The sequence below is a fragment of the Uloborus diversus genome, chromosome 4, assembly GCF_026930045.1.
Source record: "Uloborus diversus isolate 005 chromosome 4, Udiv.v.3.1, whole genome shotgun sequence".
Taxonomy (NCBI): Eukaryota; Metazoa; Arthropoda; class Arachnida; order Araneae; family Uloboridae; genus Uloborus; species Uloborus diversus.
The window spans coordinates 96,176,900-96,199,255 of NC_072734.1; the positions used below are offsets into that span (position 1 = coordinate 96,176,900).

The 22,356-nt window shown below is 35.7% G+C and overlaps 1 protein-coding gene across 1 annotated transcript in view; it reads left to right on the forward strand.

The window, feature by feature from the left end:
- LOC129220717 (inactive dipeptidyl peptidase 10-like) overlaps window positions 1–22,356 on the forward strand; it is a 354,203-nt gene that overhangs the window by 287,071 nt on the left and 44,776 nt on the right. The window contains exons 4-6 of the mRNA XM_054855147.1: window positions 19,722–19,816; window positions 21,047–21,121; window positions 21,200–21,252. Coding sequence (XP_054711122.1) covers window positions 19,722–19,816; window positions 21,047–21,121; window positions 21,200–21,252 — 223 coding nt within the window. The remainder of the gene's footprint in view (window positions 1–19,721; window positions 19,817–21,046; window positions 21,122–21,199; window positions 21,253–22,356) is intronic.

Consider the following 22,356-nt stretch of genomic DNA (forward strand, 5'->3'; position numbering starts at 1 on the left):
ATGTGGATAAAACAGCTCGTACGCTTTAGAGAGTTCAGGCGCGTTTCATGCAATTGCTGTACCAAGAAACATTGGATCTGGTGAAACAGAATTAATAATGGCACAAAGACACCAATTGGACATGTTTGCGAAAGGAAGAATCGTTGGAATGCTAGAATCTGGACGATCACAAACTGAAGTGTCTCGTATTCTTAATGTGCCTCTGTGTGTAATCTCGAGACTGTGGCAGAGGTTTTCAAATACGGAAGATGTTACTCGCCGACCAGTACCAGGGGCCTTACAATGATTCTATCTAGAAGGGAGTCGTTAACGAGAAACCAGTGAGAAAACCAGTTTTTCGCCGTGCGTGACGTCACTTTCCGTGACGCACCATTTCTCCCTACCATGAAGCTATCCTAAACGTCTTGCTGCCGACTTTAGCTGCCGAGAAGGACCATTCTCGTTTTCACCCGGGTGGCAGGTGGTGAGTTGGCTTTCTCGGGAGGTGAGAAGTGCTTTCTAGTCAAGATGGCGGTGGCCAGAGAAGCGGTGGCTGTTTACACTTGCGTAGTGATGGAAATTTTACAATTGTGGGATTTCTAATGCTCGTAATTTTGCAAGAGGAAGAGTCTAGGAAATATTGCAGCCAAGTTACTTTTGATAATAGTAATATTATTATAGGAACATGGTTTTCATTAAACACTGACGCATTGTTTAAATCGGTTAGTAATTTAAATTAAATATCTTCGGTTTCAAAATATTATGAACATGTTTTTCGTTATAAAGTGGTACGAACATGTTTTTCTTAGGCTCATTCCCCGAATATGGATGTTTTTCAATGAACATTAATAATGATGAGGGCAAATAGATACACTTTTTAACAATTTCGATCGCAAGAAATGACTCATTTCTTGGTTTACATATTGGTGTTTCCGCCTTTAAATTACATGTTTTGATAGTTTTGACATGCATATTGCTGGATTCAATTTTGCGACGTTAAGCAACGTTGCTCTACAGATAGACGTTTTCTAATAATTGAGAATATTTTTACAGACCCCCCCCCCCTTTATTTTTTGTACATATAATTTTGTCTTAAAAAATAGTAGGGGGTCATTTTAATAGAACCTCAAGATCCTCAGAAATTTTTCACCAACCAAATATCTTTTAATTTTACATTTCATAAAATATCAAGCTTTATTTTTCGAATTAAATTGCATTCAGTTTTTTTTTTCCGCAGTAAGTTTACGCATTGTTTTGTTGTAACATCAGTACAAAATCAACGTGAAACACTTTTCATGTAATTAAATAAAAGAAATAAAGTTTAAAACCCACAGCACTTTTCATGTTAAGGTATAAGTTATACACTATTCTAGCCAAATTGATTTGCTGGACCACTGTTTTTTCATTAGAAGTAATGAGAAAGGGCATTGTAGTCCATTCAAAACGATCGTTTTTGAATTCCGCAGCTTTATTATTTATCCATTATTCTTCAAATTTGCATTAAATAAAAAAAAAAGCTTTTTTTCTTTTAAATATATTTCACTATGTCTATTTGAAAGTCCCTGATTGAGTAGATGGGAGTAAAGGCTATAACAGTAGCCTGACTAGCTCCCACCACTCAGAAAAGAGCTTAATTTAGGGCCAGTTTATAACATAAGATAGAATTAACAAAAAATAAATGCATAATCATACAAAGAACACATCAACATAAGCAATGCAATAAAGTACGTCCAATTTTATAACGGACCCAGATATACTATTACAAATATGCTACTTTATCCTAAATTGACTGCAGTAGAATTGAGTATAAAATTTTTTAGCCTTCTCTTAAACAAATTTCGATTATTAATGGTTTTTAAAAAATTGGGTAAGGTGTCCACAATCTTGGTCCGTAAGTGCTAATGCCGTAAAACAATAGATTTGTTTTTGCGTTAATAGGTGTAATGTTTTCACGGTTTCTAGTGGGGTAATAATGAACCAAAAAGATTCTGTCAAATGGTTCTTAACCTCTTAACTGCGTAGCCCGAGCTGAGCTCGGGGTGAGGTTTATGTGCCTTTAACTGTGTAGCCCGAGCCCCTTGAGTAGGGGCAGTGGACTTTCCTGCAGTACTCGAAGCAACTAACCGCGGGTGTCTTAAGATAAATTCCGAAAAAGGAGCAACCGCGAGTAGGTGGAGAGTCAGTTGTCGATCTAATTTATTTCCGCTCACTGGACAGGCGCACGTGTTCGAGAGCTGTTTGTAAGTTCATCCTAACGCTGCTTGAAATGGATGTCTACTCACAAATTGTGTATTTTTAGATTGAAATTAGGTACTAAAAATGAATATTCTCGCAAAATGCTGAAAATGAAGTTTCGATTATAATTAATTATCAAATACAAAAAGATCTGAATTAGAAATCTTAGTCTGAAATAAATATAAAAGTATAACTAGCGTGCCATCATAAAATCTTTATTAATCTGTTCAAATATAAATAACCTGTCAATTATGCTTTTTCAAAAATATCATAAATTTAATCTCTCTTATAAAATGAAAGCTCATGGCACTAACGTCCCTAGGAACTCTAAGTGACACTATTGTCCGATGGAATATGTACTTAATCTAATAATGTGGGTTATGTCATGTATCTTATTTCTTTATTATTAATTCTTTTCGATTTTTTGCGTTAAATCCGGAATTGAGAGGAAAATTTTCTTGTCACACAACACAGTTCCGTAAAATTAAATTTTTAATATTTGCAAAAAAAGATCATGTTTACAAGCGGTTTAAAATAATGAAATAAAAGCACCATTTTGGTTTTAAAAAAATGCAAAGTCCCCCCCCCCCCAAAAAAAAAATGCTGACATCTGTTTTGGAGTTACAAGCCCGTTTTTCAAAGCAAAAAGGTACGAGCTTATTGGTATAAAATGCATACTTTTCCATTAATTAAATTATTTTTTATGAAGTATGTAATACCATCACGAAACTCTTATGCTTTATCAACTCTTGAAGAGGAAGTATGAAAGGTTTTTAGAGCAAATTCAATGTGTTCAGAGTACTCCCCTAAACATTCGAGGTAATCTACAATACTTATCACTTAAAATTAATCCTGAACTTGGACTGATATTTGCAATTCAAGTCTTCTGAAATATATTTATTTACGAACTGTTACGACAAACCCCTCTCAAGATAAAATTCTAACTTGTTATACAGATATCTGTTTTGCGCTTTTCTTTTCTCTACAGAATGCCTTTCCGTCAAGCTCTTAATAAATTTCCTAGTATGAAATAAATAAATATCACAACAAAAAAGTAAATGGGGGAAAAAATCAACAACTTTGGAAACAGCACAAGTTTACCAAAAACTCCAGTTACATGTTTCGGGAAGGGGGAGGGGGGGGGGGCAAGGAAGACCTTTTTCATAGGAAAATTTTTTAAACTTAGATATGGACTTTATTGGATGTTCTGATTACCTTATAACATTCAAAGCTCACATCTTCTTATATTACAAGTTTCTCATTGCAATCCTCCTCTTCACTGCAATACTCTTCTGTCTGCACCTTTTTTTTTTGTTTTTTGCAAATTAGTGCTGTTTTAAACGATGTTAACCTTATTAATCACCTAGTGCTTCAAGTTTTTATTTAAAAATAGAAAAATATTACATATTGCACCTTTTATGCAAATGTTTTCAAAGGAAAATATTAATTATTTTAAGATGAAATTGCGAAACGCTTCTCATACATGTGGTAAAGCTCGAACTGAAAAAACTGCAGAGAAACATGATGCATTATTATATATGCAGGGTGTCTCGGTTAAATGTTTCAGAGCTCCTAGGAGGGGTGGGATGCATCCTGACGACTTGAAATTATATCACATTGCGGGGTCGGAAATTCTTTCTCTACCCGAGAAATTCGACATATGCCAGAAGTATTGTGCGAGTTTTGTTGGCAAAAAAAGAGCATTAAATTTAGATTTAAAATAAATATCTAGTACGTTTTTCTCAAATTTTGAGTTGTGTCACTTTCCTTGCAAGAGTGCGAGAGATAAAGATATAATTAGAGAGAACATAAGCAGCTGATGCACAAAAAAGTTGGAGATACCTGAGGGGAGGGGGTAGGTAGACGGTGCCTGTACAGTGTACAGGTGACTTTTTCTAAAATTTAATTTTAACGTTATTATTGATTAACAGACCTTTTCTCAAAATGTCCGGGTCACGACCTCAAATATTGGGACTAATGGTCATATGGTACTTCTTTTAATTCGATGCTACATTTTTTAATTTTTATAAAATAATAGGAACCTTTTCTTTTGAAAGAAAAGAGGGCAGTTGTCCCCCATACTAGTCGATTATAAATATATGTAAACAGAGAGAGAATCTAGTTGGACGTTTTTATTTTATTACAAAGAGTCAGATGAATATAAACTTGTGCGGCGTTTTAGTTTGTGTAAACTAAACGTAGTGCAAAAAAATCGTGGCATAACGTGAATCAATTAAATGTATCAATCTGCAATGATGTAGTTTAAGAGAACGAAGGGGAAGGGATGCTTCCCCCCGAAATATTTGAATTTCTATGGTAAAAATAATGCAAATTGTTACGTAAAATCGTTCAAAACCACCTTTACTTATGCTGTTGCTTTTTGTGGTCCCAAACCCCAAGTTGAGGCTAGTAGTTTTCCTTCTAATCAATATGTTCTTCCTGTTTTTCGTTTTTTTAAAAAAATAAGATTTAAAAAGTAGCAGTTATCACATCGGGTCACTTTTACTATTATAGAGTGACAAGGTAGAAAATATAACACATGTGTGTGAGCTCCTTGCACCCCAAAAAGATATCTATTCAGAAAGGCTTAGATTGCGATGCAGTCTTTTAGACTGCAGACACTCCCAAGAGAGATAGATGAATACGGAAACAGGTTCGCTGTCGTATCAGTGCATTCCATTAGCCCTTCTTTCTTTGCCACATACACAATTGTGGAATGCGAAGTTTTATAATAGCAAGATTCACTAACAGCTGGTGAATTTGAATAGAAAATCTTAAGTCAAAAAAATGTCAATAAATAAATAAATAAAATAATAATAAATTTAATCAATGATAAAAAAATTATTAAATAATACAGTAAAATCTCATTCAAGCGAAGACCTGTGCAAAGAAATTTCCATTTCAACGAAATAAATATTCAATCCCATTTTTATTTCTAGTATACATTCAACACAAGATGACTGGTTTTAGAAGAAATTGATCAGAGAATATTCTTACTTTTCATTCTGAAGCTGAAAAAGTAAAATATAGTTCTGCTATAGGAAAAAAATATTTAAACTCAGTGAAACATAGTAAAAGACTCTAGGTTTCACGAACAGACATTATGTTTATGAGACCTAAGGCAGTGCTTCTCAACCTTTTTTACTTCGCGGCACACTTAAGAAATTTCTAGATCAACGGGGCACACTGAACTTAATTTCGCAATGGTAATATAGAAATGCCTGGTAAAAAGACGTGGGGAGGGAGGGGGACTTTTTTTTCATATAAATAAAACAATTATAACTAACGTAGTGTATTAAAATTTATTTAGAAAGTAGAAATATTTCGAATGTATTGAGGTTGATAATGAACAACAAAACTACTTATATCAGATTTAACAGATAATTATACTTGATATGTTTCAAAGCAATTCAGTCAAGAATGTCATTAAAGTGACACTGCAGTTAAACGATTTATCAAAAAATGTTTCAAGAAAGAAGCAAGTAAGAAATTAAAACCAAGCACTCTAACTTCCGTTTGACACTAATGAGATACTTGAGCCTGCCTTGAGGAGCAAAGACGTTTGATGTTCGGCTCTATGCTGGATAGAGCTACACGAAGTTCTTGATCTAGGCTCTTTAGCGATGATCTCTTGCTGTTTTTTATAAGTGTGAGGGCTGAGAAGCTGAGTTCGCAAAGATATGTAGTTGAAAATGGCAGCAGCACATCAATAGCAAGAGAAGAGATGGTGGGATACTCATTTTTAACCAGCAACCAAAATTCGTCCAGAGGAACTTCGCTCAACTTAAGTTTAAGAGTACGGTCGCTCTTGAGGTCCATAAATTCTTCTCGCGCCTTCAAAGAAAGGTCTTTAACTGATGCATCCGCAGATGAAGAGAATGGATCGCGAATCCAGTCATACTGTTCTGTGTTAGTATTCTTGAAATAGTGCTTAAACTTGTCCTGAAGTATTACCAAATGTTCTGCCACCACATTCAGCAGCTTTTCTTCCATTCCATTTTCTCCACATACCATGTTGACTGTCCGTTTGAACATGTCCAATGAGCCACGCTGTACTTCTTCTTTCCACAGCTGAATTTTTGATTTGAATCCGTTCAGTTTGTCCATACATGTAACCAAATTCTCTCCTTGTCCTTGCATTTTCCGATTCAATTCGTTCAGGTGTTCGAAAATGTCAGCCATGTACGCTAGTTTAGCCAGCCAATATTTGTCTTGCAACAAACTGGCGTACTGCATTTCGTTTTTTAAAATCAAAAACTGTCGTACTTCGTCCCTCAATTCAAAAATTCTAGATAGTACCTTACCACGTGAAAGCCAGCGAATCTCTGTATGAAGAAGTAAGGAGTGGTGATCTGCGCCCATTTCTTCACAAAGTACGGAGAAAAGGCGAGAATTAAGCGGCCTCGATTTTATCAAATTCACGATTTTCACGACTTCAGCCAAAGCTGACTTCATCTCATCTGGTAAGTTCTTTGCCATGAGAGCTTCACGATGGAGGAAACAGTGTATGGTTTGAACACTTGGGTTACGATTTTTCACATTCGAAAGGAACCCTATGATAGATCCTGTCATTGCAGCAGCTCCGTCGGTGCAAACACTTGTGCAATTTTGCCACTGGATCCCGTTACTTTTCAGATATTCATCTGTAACGCGGAATATCTCTTCACCGGTTGCACGTTGAGGAAGTTCTTTGCAGAAAAGATAATGATCTTTAATGCGTCCGTCATCAACAAAGCGCACAATGGCTATGAGTTGTGCACAGCTTCCGATGTCGGTAGATTCATCAACTTGAAATGCAAATTTTCCAGCAACTCGTAATTTCTCTACCAATGTTGCTTCTATGTCACCCGACATGTCATCAATTCGTCTCCTGATAGTGTCGTCAGAAAGTGGCACTCGGACCACCTCCTTCTCTGCTCCGGGTCCTAGCATTCCCCGTACAATTTCTCTGCACGCTGGTAAAATAAGCGTTTCACCGATAGTGTGTGGATTTTTTGTTTTGGCAATTAACCGTGCAACATTATAGCTAACCTCTTGAGCCTTTTCAGAAACTTTTGCGCTGGCTTTCATGAAGGAACTTTGCTTCGAGTTCTCTTCCTGCAATCGTTTGAAGTAACCGATGTCTTTGCCTAGGTAAGAAGGATGTTTAGTAGACAGATGACGTTTTAATTTGCTAGGGACCATCGCTTCATTTGAAAGTTTCTCCCCGCAAATGAGACACTCAGGTCTTGGTGATTTTACATCTCCGATCCACGAAAAACCGAAAGCCAGGTATTCTTCCTTATACTGCCTTCTCAGCGACTTAGCCTTTTTACTTGGAGGTTCATCTGTATCAGTACATGCAGTCGCAGATTTAGCAGCTGATGAGCCTTCTCTAACCAAGAATTTTTCCATATCACATTCGTAATTAAAGCTGATGTTTTGCGCCAATCCGAATAAACACACTGAGCGTATGAAGACAAGCTAGAATATCACTGCTGATCGTTGAGCGAAAATAATTTGTGTCTAAAATAAGCCGAATAAATAATAATAATAAAAAAGCCAATAGCAAACATAAGTTTGAAAAAAAAAAATTTTTTTTTTCTTTTTTGCTGATTTGCTTTTTATAGATCCACAAAAAAATCTTCAAAAGCGATATATGTCTGATCGTTGGCGCCAACGTATGCAACCGATAAAAAAAAATATTCATTCGTCCTAGATTTTGTTTCTTTCAGTTTATTTATTTATTTCTTCTTTTCTTTTCTATTTTGCCAAAAGTCTCAGAATCGAGCTTTGAGAAACTACGATAAAATAAAATTGGTATCGGAACTGGAAAATAGGAAAACAAAAGCTAAAGCTGGGGCTAAAATTCTGGGCGGGAGGGCACAATCCCTGCCTGGGAGAGCGGGCGATACTCCCGTTTGCGAATGATTCAGAAAAAATTCTGTTTAATTGACTTCGTGGAAATTAGAATCCGTTTTCAAAAACTGAAAGTAAAAGGATCACAAGAAGTTTAAAAGAAGTGCGCAGCAAATCCCGCCTCTCCCCTTGTTGGGTATGTCTTATTGCACACGATCGACAGGGTGAACTGAGAAGTTACAGAACGATACAAACGCTACTCGATCGTAAAAAATGAAATACATCAAGGCTCTTTCTTTTTATATAACTCGAAAATACCGCGGCACACCGGGTTACTTGTCGCGGCGCACCAGTGTGCCGCGGCACACCGGTTGCGAAGCCCTGACCTAAGGAATAGTATTTCTTCCTCGTCAAAAGTATCATCACCTCACCAGTAAAAACTCGACCTGTTTCTTCACCTCAAAACATCTTTAATGTAAATTAAATTTCAAGTAAAGTTTATTTTAATATTTTTAGTTAAAAGTAAATGAGGTAATCCTGTATTGCGTTTTTTTTTTCAATGCGTTTCAAATCAATATGTGCTGAAAAATTCTTTTTTTTCTTCCTTTAACACATTTAGTTCTCTTATAATACTTTCCATAAAATTAAAAAAAAAAAAAATCTGTTCGGAGTATCCGAAGATTCGGACATGCAAGGTTCTACTGCATATAGTAAACAATCTAGAATGCAAAATAAGAAATAACAACGTCAAAAAGCACGATTGCAGACTACTGCAGACACGTGTTTCGGCGTTACAAGGAACGCCTTTTCAACGCAAAAGAAATGAGCTTATTGAGGAAAAGACATCGGAAAGCTCATTTTGTTTGCATTGAAAAAGGCGTTTCCTTGTAACGCCGAAGCACGTGTCTGGAGTAATCTGTAATTTGTTGTGCTTTTTTGACGTCGTGTCACTTCTTATTTTACTTTTTGACACAAAGGTATTTATTTAACTAATCTTGGATGTATTCAAAACGAAGCAATATTCCTACAATTCACGATATATTTTCAATAAATATGAACAAGAAAATTAAATGATGCTTTGATTATACACATAAATTGGATCGATATTAGGAGAAGAATACTTCTTATACGCTCTTTTCGCTATTCCCCTCCCCCTTTTATTCTCCTCCCTTTTAACAAATGTTGCAACCGAATCCAAGCAATTTAGTTTTTATCATGATCAAATTTTCACCGTCACTTGGGACGTTTAGCCATGAATATGAAAAATTAAGAAACAAGAACAAACTTTAATAGTTTGAAAGAAGAAAGGATAAAAATACAAAAATGTATGCTTTCCCCTCTTACTTATATATACACGTATAATATATGTGCATTAGTTTAAACATATACTAACACAACCCAGATCTTTTTCGAGTACTAATTCTAATCACAGAAACTAGATTCTAATGCTCGTTCAAGCACGAATTCCCACGTTGATTCTTCTACAATAGTTCAGGTTTTCTTTTGAAAGGGGATTAATTCTTTGCTCTTGCTTTTCATGGGTGCAATGTCTGACTGATAAGGTGTATGCTGGCTGTGCATGCGCACTTGACAGTAGCTACATTGTTGTATCTACAACGAGAAGACCTTCATTCTTTGTTGAACATTCGATGCATTTAGAACATTTTCTTCTTGGCGAATACTTATATGCGTCATAATGTCAGACGCAGATTATTCGAGCAACGACAGCTCTGATTATAGTATTTATTCTAATGACCAAGAATCTTCTGCTGAAGAAAACAGCGCAGATGCCAATTTAGCCAAATACCCCCCCCCCCCCCATCTCCGCCGAAAGAATACGTACTCCCACGACCCGACAACGATACTTGAGTCGCTAGTGACCATCTTTATTTTGGGCCCTCCCCTCCCCTGCTTGGTGGTTGGGTGGACCGGTACCACTAAGGAGAAAAAATTTGCCGGTCCTCAGGGTTTTTCCTCGTCCTCGATTTAAAATCTATATAAATAAAACAGTCAATATATATATACGTATGTGTGTGTGTATGGCGACCTATATAAATAAATCCACAGTTTACGTCGGATCTCGAACAATTTGGCAGGGAGGTACTTGAGCACCCAAGAAAGAACGTAAGGGGGTTTTCGAACGCGAAAAAAAAAAGAAAGAAAAACTAAACCGTTTGAATTCTAATAATAAGATCCAAAAATGGCGTTTTTCTATAATATGAGGGCAAAAAAAAAAAATGCTCACAAAAATTAGAATAAAATATCCATGGAAACCACTGATTTTTCTGCATCATTTGTTCCAATGTCCCAAGGTGATTAGAACGTGAGTTACAACTGTTTTTAACTAATTTCAATCTTAAGATGTAGGTAAGCCTTCAATTTGAAATTCGTTGCTGCTTACGGTCATTGTTGAACAATGATTTTATAAAAATTAGTAGCGTGACGAAAATCATTGAGAAGAGAGATCTGTTGCCGTTTTTTTTTCTCGAATATGAACAAAAAAATTCTACCTTTTGTTTTGAGGCTTTTTCAATAATTGGGGGATTTAAAAATTTTCTATTTTGGTAACTTTTTCTCGCTTCGTCAGGAAATTTTGAAGATTTTTAATATTATTTAGCCTGATCGTTTGACATAACTTTAATTTTCGAGGTAGATCGATTGAAGCCCGGGTGACGCAGCTATGAAATAAACAAATTAAAAATTCTTTATTTAAAAACAAATAAAGAAATAAATGTAAAAGTCTAATAATATCCTATGTAACGTTTTTTGCATGAATTTGGTGATTAATTTTCAAAATTGTCTGATTTTTCTCAAATGCTCACTTACTTATGGATAGTTGTTACAACAATTAGCTATCTACAACCTTTGCTATAAAATGTTTTGCAACAAATCTCTAATATGTAGTAAAAAAAAAACTCGACTGCCCACTAACTTTTTCCACAACAATCCGCAAGTCAAAAATTTCCCTTTTTTTTTGGAGAAAAAAAAAAACGAAAAAGAAAAGGAGAAAAAAGGGGGGGGGGATTCTCCGGTCAGATTAGATTTTTAGCAGATTTTTCAGGTTCTGCGAGTCATTTTCTTTCTTTTTTTTTTCATATAAAAAAATAATAATAAATAAGGCAAGAAAAAAAACTGACCGGTCCGGGAGTTCTTTTAAAAAGATGTTGCCGGCCCGCGGGTCAAAAAATGTTGAAAGAAAAATCAATTTAGTGCTTAGGTATAGCAGTCACTTGCGTAATCAGAATTACCATCTGGGAACTAGGCCGTAGCCTACTGTCCTGCTGTTGAAATGCTCCCAAGTGACTAAGATTTTGATTTAGCCAATGGCTAAATCCAGTGGCGCACATGGCAACCCCGCGGGGGGGGGGGCGCAAGAAGTATGAGGGCGTACGTTCAGAAAAATAAGCACTATGTTGAAATTTAAATCTTGCGGGGGAGGGGGGAGAGCATCAAAGTCTATCTACGCCCCTCTCCCCATATTTTAGTCGGATCCTGCATTTGATTTTGATTTCAGTTACAGTTGAGGGAAACCTAACCTGACAGCGTCGTGATGTTATCATTAGGATCTGCTCAGCCTTCAAAATGCTACCAGGTTAGGTTTACCCCATCTACAGTTACATTTTGTAAGCAAACTCTTCAATTGTAAGTTTGTAGACGTCGTTTCCGAATGACAATATAACATATACGAAGCATTCAAGTTTATCGTTTAAAAAAAATACAATCGCTATTGAATTTTTTGCCGGCTTGAAATTATTAATATAGAACAGGATAAATTATAAATGTTTCAGTCTGAATTTCATTGCTAGAAAACATTGGTTTTAAGTTGGTTGGAACCAAGGAAACAGTAGCACACCCAAGTAAATGGGTGTGACTCAAGCCATACGTGATGAAAGTTAATGCCCCAGCTTTTGGCTACAATATTAAAATTTATGCAGCAAAACTACAAACCGTTAGTTTGTAAAAAAATAACATTGCTTATCATAGTATAATTATGTAGCAAATACTAAGCTTCGCAGTTTTAATAAGCAATCTAATTATCCATAGAATATGAAGAACTTCATGTTAAAGTTTGAGGTAAGGGAAAGTTATTTCAACTTCCATCAATTTTTGTTCCTTTTTTAAAATCTTATTTTTTTAATTTTTAAATTAAATTGATTTAATTGCGCAGTTTTAAAAGTTGAACAGCAAATTTCAATAACTAAACTAGTTGATTAGCATTTACAAAATATATAACGTCTGTCTGAATATAAGTAAAGATTTCCGAATTTCGTAGTAAAATGCTTAGAGGTCCTTTTGAAGCTAGGAGAATTTCAAAATGGTTTCCAGAACAAACCTAAGAAAAGAAAGCCAAAATGAATACATTCCAGCTGTCATCGTCAACCTACCCCTTGCACCTCAGGGACAGGGTTCCCTCCCACTCTTTAGAAACCATCGCGCGCTGGATCCCCATAATGGATAGATTGATCAAGCAGAAGCTCCTTTGTAAAACGAAAGGAGTAGCAACCCAGGAGGTCCCGGAACCAAATGCATTGCTGGGAAGTGAACATTTCTCTTCAAAATGTTTACGCAAAAAAGGACCTTTTTTGGCGAAGAAGTTCTCACAGTAAAGAGGTTAAAAGTCCTTTTTTTTTTTTTGCTTTTCAAAGATAATCAAGAGAGAGTCCATCGTTTATTTTTTCAAAAATATACCAATTACTTACAGTTTTTTTTTAATTATTAAACAGATTCCACCTAAATATCTGGCTCATGAAAGTTCATGCCAAAAGAGAATTCTTTGGTGTACACGAAGATTAACAATCGCTAATTTCAAACCAAAGCAACCGTGCTTCGCAAATGCAAATCTGCATTACTAATTTTACGATACATAACCGTAAGGATGAGACTACATTATCAACAATTTAGGGAGGGGGGGGATAATCTTAAAACTAGACCATTGTCAAATTTTATTCGGTTACTTACCGTGAAAAGGTTTTGAAAGCTGATGTATAATAAACAAAAGGCAAACGAAAAGGCACTTGGCATTTTAAAGTATTGTTTCGAAGGAATATTTTTAAAAGAAAAAAATAAGCCAAAAATAAAATTAATAAAATGCGTAAACACAAAAGAAAAAAAAAGTTGGTTATGACATATCAAGAAATGTATCTGCCAATTTGTTTGGCCATTAGGTAACTCCTCGGATCCCGAAACGCCGTGGAATTAGAAGTTGCGGATCCCCATTGCTGTGGATGAAAAAACTCAATAAGTACGGGAAACCGCAAATGCCGTGGGAAACAGAGTTGCAAGCCTCTTTTGCCGTTGGAAAAAAGAACCCCAGTCCGACTGAAGAGATTCCTTTCCCGCGTCACGAGTAGTTCTCGGAACGCTGGAAAAAGAGACAAAATACTCACTCGATACAATGGTGGTAAGAGCAAATGGGAGGAACCGACTATTTTCTCGGTTGTTCTCGCTTCTCGTGAGGGAGAAAACGTCGTCACCAGAATGGGCCGTTACTTACGTTGTAGGGCCCCAGGTCGACCAAGAGTCACAACCGCAAGCCGAGATCGTTTTCTGGCAATTTCTGCACGACATCATAGGGACAGCTGTGCCAGAGAACTGGGTTTGGCGCTCAGTGCCGTCACAGGAATAACAATTTCGAGGCAAACTGTTTACAGGAGACTCAATCATGTCGGTCTGTATGCCAGAAGACCAGCAGTTTGCATTCCTCTCACATCAGCGCATAAACGCGCTCGTTTAAACTGGAGCTTGCAACATCGGCATTGGAGTCTAGGACAGTGGGCTAATGTGATGTTCAGTGATGAGTCCCGCTTTACTCTACAGAGTGATTCTCGTCAGGTAACAATCTGGAGAGAAAAGGGGACTCGTTTCCAACAGCAAAACATAAAAGAAATACATCACTTTGCGTCAGCAGGAGTAATGGTGTGGGCGGGCATGGCATTAATATTGGATGGCCGCACCGACCTCCATATTTTTGAAACAGGCTCAGTCACTGGTCAAAGATACAGAGACGAGGTTCTTGAGCCTTATGTTCGCTTGTTTCGAGGTGCTGTTGGTCCTGAATCCATATTCTTGGACGATAACGCGCCATGTCACCGAACAGCTGTGGTCGATGACTTCCTCGAATCAGAAAATATCCAACGAATGACGTGGCCTGCGAACTACCTTGATCTGAACCCTATCTCGCATGTCTGGGATATGCTCGGGAGACAACTTGCAGTCCGTTTGCCACCGCCAAGCTCCGCTCCGGAACTAAAAAGAGCTCTCCAGCATGCTTGGAACTGTTTAAGCCCACAACTCATCCACCATCTCATAGAAAGTATGAGTAATCGTTGTGCAGCGTGCCTGGCAGTCAGAGGTGGCCATACACACTATTGAACTTCAGCATTATCTTTCAAAGAAAAATTTTTGTGCAAAGAGTAAACTCATATGTCTAATTTTCATTTAAACTATTTTTTGGGATGATAAAAGTAAATATTACCGGTTTTTTTGAGTAGTTTCCTTATTTTGTAACCGTGTTGCACTCGCATATCATGTTTCCCCCTATTTCGATGTATATTTCTTACATTGCTCACATAAATAACAATTATGCTTAACCTTTGGACACCAGTGTATATTGCTTTGACACTTTTTCTAACTCAAAGCCAAAAGAAAGAGGATCCAGTGTATTCGTTGCAAGAAATGGGCTCACGTAGCGTGCGTCAAAAAAGAAAACTCTTTGTTTTTTGTTTGCATTAACTGTCACAGTGATATGGAAGGTGACTCTGACTAACTTTACTTATTGTTATAATACATTTTAATGTAATAAATTATTAAGAATGTACCCATTGCACTTACTAATGAATTAGAATATAAATTTTACGTTACACTCTATGTTTATTTTACCTTTATTATAGACCATTTAAACTAATTGGAAAACTTGCCCCGACCCAATTTTATAAGTTAGAAAACGGGGTTGGTTTTCCACTGTGACTTGGTAACAAATATATATTTATTTCTTTGAAGTTTTTTTAATTTTTTACGTTTTAGTAATTTTAATACTTAGCTTAAAGTACGAGAATTCAAGGCGTAATCAAAACTTAACAAAATGTTTAAATGAAAAACTTAAAAAAAATAAAACAAAAAAAAGTAGGAAAACCTGCCCCGGTCTCCCCTATACAACTTATTTATTACAGCTGAGTTTCTTTTGGCCATTAGTGGTACTTTTATGAAAGACTGAGTGCGACTAACTTAACGTGACTAACGTAACCATCGAATAACAAGCAATGCATACTTATGAAAAACTTTTTGTAATTGATCTCTCACACTTACATTATTTTTACACTTTTTAGGAATTTTTTTTATGTTGCATTATGGTTGTTTCTTTACTTTTTTTCAATATTAGTGTTAGAAATTGAATGGAAGGATTCAGTTTAATTAACTGAATCTGAATGCGCCGAAAAAAAACTGCTTTTACTAACTGAATAACTTTATTTTAGGGCTAATTAAATCCTAAATATCTCTGTTTTAAAAAGTTAACTTTACACAAGTTGATAGTTTCACCAAATTCTAGTATTCTGCCAATATAAACAGTCATCGTCATATGAAACACCGTAGTACTTTTCAACGACAAATTATTCTTGAAGGTTTACTGATTCATCGAACGAATAGTGTTGTATATCCTGAATTAAAATGCAATATTGAAAAAAATGTTCAAACATTTTTGCAGAATGCATTTTATTTCCAGATATCACCGCAAATGCTTCTGGAATGACCCAATTACATAAATTTATAATACTATTAATAAATCAAAAATGAAAGGTTTCAAATATTAAATTTTCTACTCATGTCGTCGCAGTATTTGAAATGAATTAAAAAGATACAGTTTACAATTGACGTCCACTTAGTAGAACAGGGAAGGTAAAATTTGGGGCATTTAATCTTTATAAGAAACGTAAATTGCAAGTTTTCTCTACTCCTGGAAAACTAATCAAATGCTTATTTCTCCAAACTCATGTCCTTGATTCTACCTCTCTCAATATTTAACAAGCACAAACTTGAAAGATGCTTTTGATTCATGGTACTTCTCACCCATGTTTTGACCCACCTGAGAGTACTAAACTATCGTTCAGCAGTGCATGTTGTTGGATCAATCGTCATATAGTTATCTGAATCGAAGGGTTAAATTTAATTTCCGAAAGAAGATAGATGAGTTTTATCCTCTGCTTAGAGTCCTTGTTTTTCCGTACATCGTACCAGATTCTTCTGCTTCAAATTTTTCAAACTCAAAAAATTGATACAAGTCCTTCATTGCTTTGATCAAAGCGGATTTTTCCATAGTTTTTATCATGTAGGGATGAATAAAAATTGCTTTAAATTGGTGTCTCATTACAATTTGAAAATCTCGATTCAAGTGACATAATAAAGAAGTCCAAGTAAGGAGTTAATAGAACAGTTCTGTAATAATCAAAAAGGGGACCGCAAGAATGTTAGATCGGTGAATTTGCCGTGTAAATGTTCTGGGAATTTTAATATTTATATCCAGGTAATTATATAAAACTTTTACTTTTATGAAAATTTCATTAAATTCTTCATTTAATTCCTTCCTGTGCTTGCACAACACTTCCAGAAATTCATTCTTTATGTGTTGGCGCCAGGCAAGTAATTCAAAGTCGACATATTGTAATTTATTCACACTTAGTTAGAAGTAAAATACCTAGTTCTTACTTCTAATTAAATTTCATTCTGAAAGCAATTTCAGTGCAGATTAGAGCGATTAAAAGTTGACATTATAAATGGCTGGAAAAGAAATGTTTTTATATTTTTGCCGAAAAAATACTTAAAAAAAGGAAGTATTAATGTCTAATGGGGCTCGAACCCCCACTTCCCCCCCTCCCCCATTACCACCCTCTTATGGGTGCCCATGATGTAGATTTATGTAAGGAACATGTACTCATTAAAAATTTTTGCTTCATAACAAATTTTTGCACAGAAAGGTTGCTGCGGGTGAAAAAAAATTTTGAAATTGCAAAAGATTTTTGGACGACAACGAAAGCTATTTTTCGTTTACTTCGCAAATTTGCCGATGTCTTCATTTCACGAAAATAAATGCATTTTCAGTATTAAAAATATACGTTATTTATACAAGGTATATATCTTTTTCTTTCTTTCTTTCTTTTTTTTTTTTTTTTTTTAAAGACTAAACAAGCTTTGAGTAAGTTAACACAAACTTTCGCACTTGAAATCGTGCCAAAATCTGTTCACCAAATTCTTCGACAAGTTAAGTGTTTTAATATATATTCATCTCGATTTCTACAATAATCGTCTGGCAAAAGAGCAGAGAAATCCATTTCGGCGGATTTCATTATCCGCAACCATGGCGAATAATCCGCTTTCTTGGTTATGATCACCAATTTCTCCGCAACGCTATTTTCTGGAGTAGAGCAGATTTTCTTTCATTATCCCGATACTTTATGGGGCTCGGTATGAAGCTTTTCGTCTTAGCTTTCATTCATTATTTTTCGTGTAATAAATGTCATCCCAAAGAGGATGGTAAGATGGTAACCATGACAACAGCTAGATGCCTATCTTCAATTATCCTTTTGTAACTTCGAGCTCCATTAAGTTGTTGTACAAGCATATTTGACGGTAAAGATATGACATCAAAACTAATCCGTGGTCTAGATTTTATTTGATATGCTTTGACGATGGGAGATTGAATTGTTAAACTGAAGTAGGAAAAAAGGCTTTGCATTTTTTTGAATTTTGTTACATTCTTGTATTTCAATGTCAGTGAAGAATAAGATTGCTTTTATTCATTTATACCAGTGGTGCCCAGCCTTTTTTTACTAGAGTGCCACACGATGATTCTCGCCGGTCAGTCAACAGTCAGAATAAGTTTTTGTTTTCAAAATATCTAACATTTCTCCAAATAACTTAGTAAAGCATGGAAAAGGAAAGAAAACTACAAACCAAGGATTGGGTTTTTTCCGAAAGTTTTAAAGTATTTTTATTTTTCAAAGAAAACGTTAAAAAACGTAGGATTTAACCTTTTTTAAAAAACAGTTATTTCAATCGGTGCGCAGATTCAATTTCATTTTTTACGCTTCTGCATATGACTTAACTGATGCCATTAGCCCGAAGCGCAATATTTAATTCGCTTCTTTAATTACATGTACTGGAAACCATATGGTTGATAGCAAGCGTAGAGCTCAATTATTTAATTCTTTTGTTAATTATCATATCATGGAAACGCGGTAGACAGCAAACATAAGCATATAGTGCGCCAGTGGAGTAGCGCGCCAAAGTACATCTTCAAGTGCAATTCAGAAATTATGCGAAATTGACCAAATCCGAAATATCCAAAGACGAAGTTTCAGACGATTTTGGATGATGAGGGAGGTGAATTCTGCACTCTTTCGCGAAAATATGTAGAGATTGAAGTCACTAAACTAAAAATAATTTAAAGGACGTTGGGGGATCAGACACTGTGGCATGAGAGGGGGACTGCTGCAGCCCTATAGCCCTACTCTTGGATTCGACATTGCGCTCAAGTTATGATGCTGTTCAAAATGATCTAATTTTTCCCCTATGTATTTTAATTTTCAAACTATGCAATGCTTTTTTTTTTGAAAGTAAGGGGTAATGTCGCGACCCCCTTGGGGGGTCGCGACCCACAGGTTGGGAGACCCTGCACTAGGGGGACTAATAATCAGTAATTTAGTCTACCGCAAGTAACTTAATAATCCTAAAGATATGAACTCTCTCAATAAGATTGAGATAATAAACTCTCTCAACAAGATTGCGAAATTTACCTTCTTATAGTCATAATAACCAAGTCAATGAAAATTAACTAAAAAGTGTAAAATAAAAAATAATTATTAAATAAAAACAGAAATCCCGACTGCGTAATAACCAAAAAAGTCGGGGTTTCTATTTTTATTTAGTAATTATTTTTTTACCTTATCGCCGAAGTAAAACCGTACAGGTAACATTAGAAACATTATTTTAATAAATTGCTTGATTAACTCACATTCGTTTATTATACAGGCTACTATACATAGCATAAAATTGAGAAGCAATATTAATTAAATTAGAATTCGAACGAGAAAATGAAAATAAAATATGGGTGATTTACTCCAACACCAGCTCAATTCGTAAACTTTTATCCGCTAATAATAAAACAATACTGCTACTGTAAAACAGAAAACAAAAATGAAGTCGTGTACCTAATGTTATTCATTCGAGAATTTTTTTTAATTTTTAATTTGACTGGGCAGAGTGGAAAATATTTTATGTGTGTCCTGATTTTTTAATGGATTGAGCTGGTTTTAATATAACTTTACTCCGGAGAGATAGCGGATGAACTGGAAGTGAAAATATGACACTTCATTTTGTAATAGGTAGGACCAGTGAGAACGCGCAAGCAGTGAAGTTCTTACTGCTCGTGCGATCTTACTTAACGTATCTATTACAAAATGAAGTGATCCGTTTGCGCTTCCAGTTCACCCGCCTTCTCCCCGCAGTCAATATACACTAAACGCTCCACTTAAGGATCTCATTTTGCTATTAGGGGTGATATTTTAAGCTGTTAGACTGTTAAATATTTTAATAGTATTTGATGAAGCTAGTTACAGTTGCTAATGTTAGAGAATGATATCATTTGTAAAATACATGGACCAATATTCCTTTTGCAGATCACGAGTTCCTGTACAGGGATGCTGACGGGGCGGCAACTATTTACGATGCCGAAACGCTCAAAAGAACCGTCATCATGCCCAACACCACATTCGTAAGTGAAATTCTGTACCCTCACACGCAACTGCGTCTGTGCGTATTCATTGCGTTCTTGCGGTTCAAGTAAAAACTTTTCAAAACGTAAAATTCTTCACCCACTACTGTTGAAATTCTTTTTTACAGGGTGGCGCAAAAGTAATGTCATAATTTGAATTGACCGCCATTTTTGCAGATGGCGCCACATGTCATTGTTCTTTGTTATTTATGATGTAGATATATAGTATATTGAATTAGTTGTCAACAAGCCATGGAGCGATACATGCCTCGAAAACGTGGATTTATTGTTACTGCTTTTTTGACAAATTTTAAGTCTGTTGTTATAATGCAACACGAATTTCGTCGTCGTTTTCCTTGTCGTCGTGTTCCATGTGCTCAAACAATTAAGGGGTTTACCACAGCAAACCACGTACCTTGGAAGTCTTGAAAGCTAACATTGAAGAAAAAATCGCTAAGTTGGAGCCAGATGTTTTGCGAACAAAAATTGAAAGTGCCATAATACGAGCGCAATTATGCATCAACTCGGAAGGTAGCCATTTGAGCGAAATAATTTTTTCCCCGTAATGTCACCAATTTTACTTTCAAATAAACTTTGATGAAAACAGAGGGGGGTTTTTTTCATTTATAACAAAATGGCAGCCAATTTAAATAATGACATTACTTTTGCGCCACCTTGCATTTCAATTATTTTGTTTGAATACTCAAAATACGTATTAAATAGGAGCTGCCCGATGGGAGGTCACCATGACCTTCCAAAAATTTCCTTATTTGGCAATTTTGTCTGACGGTTCGGCAAAATTATCATCTTTCGGCGAAATGTTGAGGCAAAATCATCATCATACGGCAAAATTTGGTGTTTCATCCGTCAAATGAGGAATTTCCGTTCTCACAAAAAATTGAGTTCGATGCGCCCCTGTTATTATATGTAAGTAATTTACTAGAAGGAAGTGTAAAAAACTAAGATTTATTGTCTTTCTTATACGCACGCGCAAGCCCGTGTATACACGTGACGGATAAGCGTCAACTCTTACGCGCGAGCATGTGAGAGTTGAAGCCTGATTTTACAAACCTCTAACTTACTAACACTCATGACAAATTTAGCGAGAATAATATAATATAGCGAAAAAGTTTAGTCTAATCAAAATTCATATTCTGAATTTTTCTTTCTTTGATTTATTACTTTTTTTTTAATAAGAATGTTCAACTAGTTAAATTTTTAATTTCTCAGAGACAAATGAATGTGCACCAGTACAGTCTTTCACCAGACAGGAGATATATCTTGTTAGCTGTTGATCATAAAAAAGTAAGTATTATACACTCCATTTCTTGAACTGAAAACCTTATTAATACTATTTTTAAACGTTTTTAAATTTCTTTATAGATGTACAGGCATTCCTTTCTAGCAAAATACAGAATTTATAATATTAGTAACGAGTAAGTATAGATCACTTTTCTATTTTTACGTTACGCTGAATTAAGTATAGCTTTGTAGTCTATTGTTCTAATAAAGCTATCGACAATCATGTTTACCTATTAATTTTCATCTAGTTCTTATTTTTTAAGTTAAGACGTAATTTATTTCTAGGGTTAGTATTACCAGAGGTTGCTTCGTACAGTGGCACACAGGCCACACATGACCCGCCGACAGTCATGTTGTGGTCTTCGGTGCTTGCTCAAAAAAGAATCCAAAATCATCAAGCAAGTCATTAAAAAATCTCTATTTTTTTTCTTAACTTAATTTTCACAACTTAATATTCACCGGCCTGATAAATTGTTGGTAATAGCAAATTAGACATCATGCAGGAGGCGGTGACCAAATACTATTCTTCGATACCTGAAGTTCGAATTTGAAAACCGATTTTAGGATTTTAAAAAATATTATGTGCTTTCGGAACAGATGTAGACGTGCACGTATTACCAGAAGAGTTAAAGTTAAAACATTGTGTTAAGAAATTCCATCAAGTTCATTTGGATGAATACTATGCCGTATATTTGGAATGACAGTGCCTGATAACTGATTAGGCCAACTAGGCCGTGGCCTAGGGTCCCGCTTTTTAGGGAACTCTAAATGGCTGAAAATGCTTTATCTATTATATATAAGGTTTTACGGGGGGGGGCGAAAAGTGTTTTATCTTGGGTCACTCGGTATTTTAATCGAACTCTGGACTAAGATGAATACTCTTCGTCACCAGCACAGCCAAAATTTACCTTCTGAAAGGGAAAGGTTGTTACGCTTCATACGAGTATGGAACCTACCGTTTAAGGATTCGCAATATGCGTTCAATTCTGGATGGTTTCATCCCCCCCCCCTCCTAACTGTCTCACTGCCCTGAGTTCAACAAACATGATTTATCAATGACTACGCTATTTGGAAGCACTTATGCATGTGAGCTGCTCCATAGGAGCACATCAAATCGCAACTTAAAGCACGAATTATTACCATACTGATACTATATGGACCCCAACTGTACCGGTTCTGTAGTTTCTTATGAGAAATATGGGAAAAGGTTTTCCATCACTCAGTTTTGTCTACCAGTG